Below are 10,102 nucleotides of genomic sequence, written 5' to 3'. Positions count from 1 at the left end.
CTGTCTAAAAAGGGAGAGAAACAATAAAAGGGAGCGGAGAAGGGGGTGAGGGCAGGGGGAGAGTCCTCCTCGGAGGAAGGTGTGTTCTTATGTAACAGTCTTCAAAGGTTCCTCCAGGTAGAGTTTGCAGCATTAAGTTTCCTAAGACAGGAGATGGGTTTCTTTGTGTCACAGATTCTGAGACAACAGACAATGAGAAAGCGGGAAAAATGAACCCCAAGGGACAGGAGGTGGCTGAGGCTCTTCAGCATGGCGCTGGTTCTGCATTCACAGCTCAGCACCTCAACGCCTGCTGACGCGCCCGCTGTTTGCGATACAGTAGAGCAATGTGCTGGTAAAAACTGATCCAATCCCAAAAATAATATTAATAATAATAATTATAATAATTATAATAATAATAAAAAGTCAAGGTAAAATAGCAGCTGCATTTTATGTGTTTGTTGGTGTTACGGGATTTCCAAAACAAAACACAACTTTTTTTTCCTTTCCTCTTCAGATCCACTCGTGTCCTGGGCTTAGATGCTCGACTCCTTAGGGGGCAGGTCCACGTTGGTGACGGAGGTCACCAGGGAGACAAGACAGTCCGAGGTAGTGCCGTTGACCGACCTCCGGATCAGGGACACGCGCTCCTCCACGCAGCCCGCAGACAGGCGAGCCTCCGCGTCGTGGTCCCAGCACTCCTCGATGGTTACACAGAGCTGGGCCAGGCCCTGCACGTCGGCAGGGAGAGGGAGAGGACAGCCTTGTTACTGACGGTGCCCCTCAGTGAGGACAAGCATGGGGGACGGGCAAACTTGAGATGTGACCGAGGGTCAGGCAGAGACCCTGGTCCCAGCCCCAGCAGCAGGTCGACTAGGAGAGGCCCAGGGGAGACCGCAGGAATCAGGACGCCTTCCCACCCAGCAGCCGCCATCCTGACCCTACTGGCCTCCCTCCACAGCCTCAACATAGGAAGGGACGGCGGGGGGGGGGGCGGAACCCAGGCCCCTCTTGGGACAGACACAGCTGCTTGCCTTAGGGCAGTGATATTCAAACAAAATCCATGTGAATCCCAAATCATGTAAGGACCCACAGTGCAGCCTCAGTCACAGTGGGGACCACAGGAGGGCTTCATCCCGCCCAACTTCCTACAACCCCTGGACCCCTCCTGAGAGTCCGGGGCATGTAGCGTGACACCCTATGCTGGCTCACACTGAGTGGTGCCAGGAAAGGCAAATGCCCACATCCAGGGACTCTGGCCCACCCAGCACCAGGCCACCCCGAAACCTCTCTGGGCCTCGGGCTCCTCATCAGGGAACTGGACCGGCCACCCCAGCATGTCTGCCCTGGGAGACTGAGGCAGAAGGCATGGGCTCTGGCCCAGCCTACATCTCCCCATGTCTCAGTTTTCTCCGTCTCTAGCCCCCGGTTCCAGGAGGCAGCACTGCAGCTGAACTTGGCCTCAACAGCCTGACCCCTGATGGTATGTAGGGTAGGGTGCTAGCCTCCAATGGCCTCGAGGCTATCCTGTTTCTAAATTAACCCTGAGGTGAGCAGAGGGAGGGGCTCAAAGGAGCTGAAGGCAAACATCCTTCCAAGAGGGAAATGGCTTACATTGCTGGGGTCTTTTGTACAGTATCCCCAGACTGGAGGAGCCAAGACTCACGGCTCAGCCCGTGCCCAGAAAATAATGAAGGCAGAGAACAGAGAATATTTAATTAGAGCTAGTCCATATTAAGCATTTACGCGACAAGTATCCTGCCAAGCCATTTACGGTAACCAGTTAAATCTGCTACTACCCTAAGGAGGCAAAGGCTCAGAGAAATAAGGCAATAAATAAATAAATGATAAATAATAAGTAATAAATAAATAATAATACATAATAAACAAATAATAAATAATAATAAGTAATAAATAACAAAGAAAGAAAGAAAGCTGCCAGAAGTCACCCAGCTACTGATTGGCCGATCCAGGATTCAAACCCACACCGCGTCAGGGCGAGGGCCAGTCGGCTCCCCTGCACAAATGGTCCACATGGGGGCGCCCTGATGGACCGGTCAGGCCCCCTTACTCTGGGCCCAAACCCAGAGCCACCTCCCCGGCCAGCATGAAACCTCCCCAGATACTTTCCCGTGGAAGGGAGGCAGGGCACTGAGTGGCCTCTGACCAGGCAGGGGAGGAGAGGACTGTCCGGCTGCCTGTGAGGCATCCTCTCTCTCTATCCCTGCTCCCTCGACCTCACGTTCCTGTCACATATGGAGGGGCTCCCCTCTCTGTGCCCCTGCAGAGTCACCTGCCACCCAGGCCCCTCACCGGGTGCTTCAGCCAGTGATCCTTAATGGCGGGCCGCATCTTCTTGTGCACGACCACCTCCTGCAGCTCCTCCAGTGACGGGTGCTGGCCGATCTCTTCCTCAAAGGGCAGCATGTACTCGTCCACGGGTCCTGGGGGGGCGAGAGAGAGCCCAGCAGGGTCACCCCAAGGACTCGCTGCTCCCCGTCCCACGCCCTGCATGCCCGGGGCTCCCGTCCCACTCACCGTCCGCGGCCTTGCAGCGGGACACAAGCTCCCACAGCACCAGCCCCATGGCATACATGTCGATGCGCAGGAAGGCATCTCTCTGGAAGTTGATGGCCCCCTCAAGCACCTCAGGGGCCATGTAACGCCGCGTGCCCACCTAGAGGAGGACAGGAGAGGGTGCCAGTGGCCACACACAAACGTACTCACAGCTGGACACGAGAGCTACCTCCTGAGTGCACCAGACGGGGCCAGGATGGCAGCATTCAGACCATACCACGAGGGAGGACAATCCGTGATTCGCCACATTCACGGGGAGGTCACAAGAAGTCATGGTGTCTATTATACCTCAGGAATAACTTAAAAATATCACACTCGAGACAACAATAATCTAATTTGGAACTGCTGCCTCTTTACTCTGCCAGCACAAGGAGCTGCCTAGACGGCGTCTGCTTTACTGAGATTAAGATCAAAAACCAAGAGGGTAAAGATTAAAGATATTTACAGCAGTTGTTTTAGGATGATTTCCTCAGGTTTAACTGTTAGCTACTTTTTCTAGGTTTTTGGATTCTTAGTATAGTTCCTTCTACTTTATACTGCTTAGTAATTCCGCTGAAAGAGACAGAGACCGAGGCTACAAGGCTGAGAGCTGACCCCAATGGAGCAGCTGTGTTTGACAAACCAGCCTCCGAGGTGAAGCCGCCCTCCAGGCCTTGCTTTCCCCACTGGTAAAACGAGCGTTGTTCCTGGAGTTCTCGGACAGCTCTGAGCTCAGTGCCCTTGCCCCTGTGTCTTGCCAGCTGGGCACGAGAAGGGCAGGGTCCGCTCCTGTGCCAGCCCCCATCCTGCACCCCCCTGAGGCTTATTACCTGCCCATGAGTGTCCCCCGGCGGTTTCCCTGGCTCAAACCGAACAGCCAGACCAAAGTCAGCCAGCACGGCTGTGAGGTCGCTCTTGAGCAATACATTCTTGCTTTTAAAGTCCCTGTGGAGACAAGCAGACCGAGATGAAGGTGAACACCGTGGTCCAAGCTACCTTGACCCTGGATCCCCACCGTGACCCCCGAGATAATGGAGGCTATGCTCTAGAGCCCCCACACCAGGGCACCCCACCCTGTTTGGGAGTCAGGGTCTGCACCAGGGTGGAGTTTTATGAAGCCGCACAGGCGGGCAGCTCTAGGACATCCTCCCACCCTTCACCCCCCTCAGTGTGAGCATCTCTAACCGCACTTCTGCCACACCTGTCAAAGCAACACCTCCCGCAACGGCTGGGCAGACCCCATTCCAGTCCCCACGGAATCGAAAGCTGGCCCTTACGTTCTCAGAGTGGCCGAGGTCAGGCATACCGGCCCGGGATTAAGTCTTCTGGGAAGAATGTACGTTATGCGGGATGTGAGTGACGAGGTTAATGAACTTGCCTGGGTTTCTGTGCAGGCCCCTGAAGGGCTCAGGCCCGCCACCAGGCCGTGAAGAGCTGGGTGCCGGCATGTGAGTTCAGCGCCACCTCTCACTAGCAGAGACACTTCCGGTCCTCAGTCTCCCCTGTACCTGTCTCAGTCTTGCTGTGACGATTAAACTCAGGGAGTGGGAGATACACATACTTAGGGCCACCCCGGCACACTTACTGGGTACTATCGTTAGGTTGAACCATACGGAAGAGTCAATGTTCAACCATTTTTGACCTACAAAAATTGCAGTTTCGTACTGTCAACCTTAAATGTCATTGATGTTACTACCACCAGGGACCCTTGAGCTTAGATTCCGGACTCCAAGGCTCGTTCCCGTCCCTTGTAGGTCTGATGACAAAATACCCAATTTCCCTGCACTACTGTTGTTTCCTCTGTACAATGGGGCTGGGAAAACAACACCTATCTCACAGACGACAAGTGGCTCATGGACATTCTCCTCAGGTAACGAGACCGATGTGGCCTGGTATTTGGAACAGTGCCTGCGTTTAGCGAGGACTACGATGATGAGTCAACACGGTGGTGTCAAGGTGTAGCCCCAGGACCTCAGAGAGTCCCTGCCACTGTTTCCGGGGAACCGCAAGATCAAAATGTTTCGCATTCATAACCCATCGTTTGTCTTCTTGTGAGTTCATTCTCTCAAGAGAAGAGTTTTCCAGAGGCTGCATACCTGTGATGTCATCACCGACACTTAATGGAATGCGTGTGCTCCGCTACAGCAAATACCAATACCCATAACCCACATATACACACGTTCTTCTTTGGAACGTAAAGAGGGGCACCTGGGTGGCTCTGTCGGTTGGGCACCCGACTCTTGCTTTCAGCTCAGGTCATAAGCTCACAGTTCGTGGGTTCAAGCCCCACGTCAGGCTCTGTGCTGAAAGCACAGAGCCTGCTTGGGATTTCTCTCTCCCTCTCTCTCTGCCCCTCCCCAGCTTACTGTCTGTCTCTCTCTCTTTCTCTCCCTCAAAAAAATAAACACACACACACACACACACACACACACACACACACAGAGTTTTTTTTTTTTTTTAAGAATGTAAAGAGATCCTAGGGCTGCCTGGGTGGCTCAGTCGGTTAAGTATCCGACTCTTGATTTCAGCTCAGGTCATGATCTCACAGGTCATGAGATCGAGCCCCATGTCAGGCTCTGCACTAATAGTGAGAAGCCTGCTTGGGATTCCCTCCCTCTGTTTCTCTCTCTCTCTCTCTCTCTCTCTCTCTCTCTCTCTGCTACTCTCCCGCTTGTGCTCTCTCAAGAGAAATAAATCAACATTTAAAAAAGAAAAAAAGGGGCGCCTGGGTGGCGCAGTCGGTTAAGCGTCCGACTTCAGCCAGGTCACGATCTCGCGCTCCGTGAGTTCGAGCCCCGCGTCAGGCTCTGGGCTGATGGCTCGGAGCCTGGAGCCTGTTTCCGATGCTGTGTCTCCCTCTCTCTCTGCCCCTCCCCCGTTCATGCTCTGTCTCTCTCTGTCCCAAAAATAAATAAAAAACGTTGAAAAAAAAAAATTAAAAAAAAAAAAAAGAAAAAAAAAAGGACGTAAAGATATCCAAACCAAAAAGTCTGAGAACTGCTGAACCAACCCTCCAACCAAAGTAACGGAGTCAGCATTCCCTCATGTGGCCACCAGAGGGCAAGAGAAAACCACCCTCAAGGCCACGCCAGGCCCAGGACACGGGTGGAAGGCAGGGGAAGGGGCAAGTGGGCCCATCACAGAGCAGCTAAGCACCTTTATGAAACTGAGACTCCCCACCCCAACCCCAGGCCCTGCTTTCACCCTCCAGCCCTCTCTGCAGCTCCAGACCAAGCACAGGAAAGGCAACTGCTGACCCAGGTACCTGTGGGCAATAGACGGCTTGTGGCCCTCGCCACGGCACCAGGGCACATCCTCATGAAGGTATGAGAGGCCTCTTGACATGGTCTCTGCCACGTGACACAGTTCATTCCACGTGATGATGTTCCCCTTGAGGTAATCCGTGAGGGAGCCCTAGAGGAGACAGCACAGAACTGGGGCACAGGTTCTGGGTACAGAACAGGACCCGACCCGGCCCGGCCCAGCCCAGCCCAGCCCAGCCCTGGGAGGAGGGTCTCAGTGGACCAGCGGCAGCCGGCTGCTCTCCTTGGGAGGCTGGGACCGACACGGAAGGTGTGTGAGGCCAAGAGGGGTTGGGGGGGCGGGAGGGGTGTCAGCGGCTGTTAATCATGAAGGCGCTATGCTTCTTCAGAAGAATTCATCCCAGAGTTAGGAGTTCTTATGTCTGCACTTACGAAGGGTCACCTTACGGCGGAAGGCCACCTCATCTCGGGAGCCCCCGTCCGCAGGCATGACTCACCTTGTCATGGAAAGCTGTGATGAGCCACAGCTCCACCTCAAGGCTGGAGCCTCGCTTCTCAGCGGCGATGAACTGCAGCAGGTTCTCATGCTTCATGCCGGGTGTGCTAAAGATCTCCCGTTCGCTCTGCCATGACTGCTTGTCCTAAGGCAGGGATGCAGCTGAACTCCACTGCGGCCACACCACCCTGCGGCAGAACTGCCACCCCCACGCCATCCGCGTACCCACCCACCCTCCCTCCCTCCCAGCCTCGGCTCCGTAAAGGAGGCGGGCAGAAGACCAGGACCGAGCTGGTCCCCAGAGCGCCGGCCAACAGTGATCCCTGAGATCGCTCGGGGCTAGCACCTCATTTACAAACACGGCCACCGAAGCCCAGGGAGGGGAGCGAGTGGCCCAGTGTCACCCACCACACGAGATGCAGAGCCAGGCCTCACTTTGCTAAGTGTCCTGGGCAACTGCTGGGGTAGCCTGGTGTCCAACGCCTCTAAGCAGAACCTGATGTCAAGAACAAACCCCTGCAAACCAGAACGGATCGAGGTTTTGCAAAGCTCTACCCTGACCCCGCGAGAACATTTCAATGGGGCCCACCTGTCTCTCGTCCCACCTGCACGGGCCCGGACTGCCCTGGGGCGGGGTAGCTCAAGCCACAGCAGTGGGTGATTTGGGAGTCCCTCAAACACTCACCTGGAGCGGGAAGATCTTGACAGCCACAAAGTCATTCATGAGTTGTGCCTTCCAGACGCAACCAAAGCGCCCCCGGGCCTTGATCTCCAGCAGCTGCAGTGGCTTCAGGCCCACCAGAGGGGACGGAGGTGGAGGCCCAGGGTCCTGGGGGAGATCGAGGATTTAACAGGGTCTGGCCTGACACCCCACCTGTACCCCTGCCCTGCCCTGCGCCAGCCCCGTCTCACCTCGTGGATGTCCACGTGGCCGTAGGGGGGCTTGCGATGCCGGTACATCCAGAAGGCCAGCAAGACGATGAGGGAGAGGCCCCCAATGGGCAGCAGCGAGTAGGCCAGCACCGTGAGCAGGGTGGGGGCTGTCGGGGGTGGCTCGTACGTGACTGGGGGACACACGGAGCCCTGCGTCACACAGCCCGCCCACCCACACGCCTCGGGGGCCAGACCAGAGAGCCCCGCGGTCACTCCCCCACCGAACTCGGGAGCTGAGACGAGAGCTCCAGGGCCAAGGAGAGGCCCCAGCCTGCCCTCCCGCGGCCCTCACCTTCTGGGCCCCCAGCCTCTGGCAAGTGGGTGAAGCGCTCGTTGCAGAAGTTGCCTTCACAGCAGCAGAAGTACACCTGGGGGTTCTCCTCGGTGGCCACACACTCCTGCCTGGAGGCACACAGTTTCCCAGATACCCCTTAGAGGAGGGACACGCAGCTCACCGGGGCCCACGCAGCCGACCCCTCCCCACAGACAGAAAAGCTCACGGAGAACCATCAGGGGACAGCGTGAACCCACCTGCCCTAAAGTGGGGCCCAAAGTCGAGCAGGAATAGCCAAGGGGCCACAGCGAAGAGCCCTCCTTCAGACTGAGGCAGGCAAAACAGCCGCGGGAAAGCGAGGACCCAGGCGGCATCCCTACGTGCCCACGCTGTCTGGAGGGGCCCTTGTCTCCCCCTACCCTTAAATGCCAGGCTTGCCTTCACAGACGTCCCGAGGCCCAGTGAGCACTGCAGCAACAGGAGGGCTCCGGCGGGACTGGGGGCGGGGGGCGGGGGGTAGGGGAGGCCGGGCTCCAGCGCACCTGTCATAGCAGTTGAAGTCGTCCAGCCAGCAGCCCTTCTTGACGAGCTCGATGGTGCCCGAGCTGTTGCGCCAGGAGGCGTAGCAGTGCAGCCGCTTGTCCTGCTCGCCCTCGCAGCGCTCCAGGCCGCTCTGGTTGGTGCGCTCCAGCTCCCAGTTGGCGTTGTAGTAAATGCACTCCCGGGTCTCGGCCTCCCCACGCCCGGAACCTGTGCCCCGAAGGCGAGAGGTGAGAGAACGGCCGTGCGGTCCACAAGCCCCTGCACCGGTCCTGGGTCCCGGGCCACCCGGAGGGAGGCTGGGTGGTGAGCGGGTGTCAGCCGGATGCCCCCCCACACACACACACACGCACACACACCGACCAGACTGAATGGAATGTAAGGACCCTCCAGTCCGGTGTCCCTCCTGCACCCAGCAACAACAGCTGGTGCTCAACAGGGCAGGAGAAGATCCTAAGAATGAGGCCGGCGTGCTCAGGGTAAGGCTCCCAGAGTCACCACAAGCAGAAGAAGGGCTGGCTCCCAGCTGGGCTTGGCCCCTGAAGACCCCTGTGAGCACCCCCAGCATTCCATGCCCTCTTCCACCCCTGGCACGAGTGCCAGCCGGGTGGCCAGGCACTTCCACCCCCAACTGCCCCTTCAAATACTTCTTTCCTTCAAACATGGCCTCAAACATTCACCCAATCTACCTTTCTCACCATCCCTCCCCCAAGCAAGCCCATTCCAGTCCTCAAATCTGCCCCACTGCCCCCAGGCCCTGTAATGGGAAGGAGGAAGGAGGAAGGAGGAAGGAGGAAGGAGGAAGGAGGAAGGAGGAAGGAGGAAGGAGGAAAGGGATTATGTATGGCCCCTAGACCTGACACCTGAGCTGAAGAGCTCTCCAGAACTCCGTTTGGGAGTGCCTTTACGGGGCACCCATGATCAACCTCACTGTCAAAAACCACACAGACGTCCGAGAGGAAACCAGCACCAAGCATCCACTAACCTCTCCACTCTTCTTGGGTTTACTGTGGGCCAGGGACCTGATGATGCCACCCCTAACTGGTATTCCCACCCCAGGAAGGAGGAAGGAAGGGTCAGAGTCACCCCCATGGAAGGACAGTCAGCCAGCCCACCAGCAGCCAGGAGCCCTTTTCACCATCAGCCTGAAAGGCTGGCTGGAAGGGCCAAGGAGAAAAGACCCCACCCCAACTCCAACCCCGGCTGAAGAGCTAAGTGCCGAGAGTGCAAAAGCCCGAAGCCTCCCTCACACCCCTATACTGGCCATCGTGAGCAAATAGTGCACCCAGGGAGGTCAATGACTGGCTGTCAGGAAGTAAGGGCCCCCCCCCCCCCCACCGCAGGAGTGGTCATTCTCTAGTCACCCCGCCCCTTCTGCATCTCTCTGCAGTGACAAGAGTCTCCTTCTAGAGGCCAGGGGCAAGCAGCAAATCTCGAAGCTCCAGGTAGGAGGACCCAAGGGCTCGGAATGTCATCCTATCAGAAAGCCAATGTCTAGCCATGGCTCTGGGCACCCAAGGACACTTAGCCTTTTTATTTTTATTTTTAATTTATGTTTTTTGTTTTGTTTTATATGTATATTTATTTCGAGAGAGAGAGAGAGAGAGAGAGAGAGAGAGCGCGCGCGCGCAGGGGAGGGGAGGGGCAGAAAGAGGGAGAGTCCCAAGCAGGCTCCGTGCTCAGTGTGAGCTGCATGCACAGCTCATGAACGCGAGCTCATGACCTGAGCTGAAACCAAGAGTCGGACGCTGAACCGACTGAGCCACCCGCGCACCCCTGAGCATCCAAGGACACTTGTAAGAAGGAAAAGAGTGGTCTCCCAACTACCCAGGCAGCTGAGACCCAGCATGGTCCACAGGAAAGGCCTCGGGGTCTACAAAGGGGCTTCTGTGGGGGTGCACGCTGGTTTCCCCCAGCCAAGCCCTTCATCGAGCGTATAAGGTTTAAGGGGAGAAGCTGAAAGGATGGAGTGAGCTGCGGGTAGGGGTGCCAGCCACCCCTCAATCTTGCTTCCCCCACTGCCAGCACACCGCTCTGCCAGCCTCCTAAACACGCTCAGCT

At 56.8% G+C, this 10,102-nt stretch overlaps 1 protein-coding gene across 1 annotated transcript in view; it reads right to left on the bottom strand.

Annotated features, from left to right (window-relative positions):
• Positions 1-423: 423 nt before the first annotated feature.
• Positions 424-10,102, bottom strand: part of ACVR2B (activin A receptor type 2B) — a 30,220-nt gene continuing 20,541 nt past the window's right edge. Inside the window, exons 2-11 of the mRNA XM_030330245.1 lie at positions 8,044-8,251; positions 7,520-7,629; positions 7,207-7,358; positions 6,980-7,123; positions 6,296-6,439; positions 5,801-5,949; positions 3,366-3,480; positions 2,518-2,656; positions 2,293-2,423; positions 424-710 (exon numbers count right to left, since the gene is read on the bottom strand). Coding sequence (XP_030186105.1) covers positions 516-710; positions 2,293-2,423; positions 2,518-2,656; positions 3,366-3,480; positions 5,801-5,949; positions 6,296-6,439; positions 6,980-7,123; positions 7,207-7,358; positions 7,520-7,629; positions 8,044-8,251 — 1,487 coding nt within the window. The 3' untranslated portion in view covers positions 424-515. The remainder of the gene's footprint in view (positions 711-2,292; positions 2,424-2,517; positions 2,657-3,365; positions 3,481-5,800; positions 5,950-6,295; positions 6,440-6,979; positions 7,124-7,206; positions 7,359-7,519; positions 7,630-8,043; positions 8,252-10,102) is intronic.

Source organism: Lynx canadensis, chromosome C2 (genome assembly GCF_007474595.2).
Source record: "Lynx canadensis isolate LIC74 chromosome C2, mLynCan4.pri.v2, whole genome shotgun sequence".
NCBI lineage: Eukaryota > Metazoa > Chordata > Mammalia > Carnivora > Felidae > Lynx > Lynx canadensis.
The sequence above is the reverse complement of the archived record's forward strand: the minus strand, read 5'-3'. Positions and strand labels throughout refer to the sequence as shown.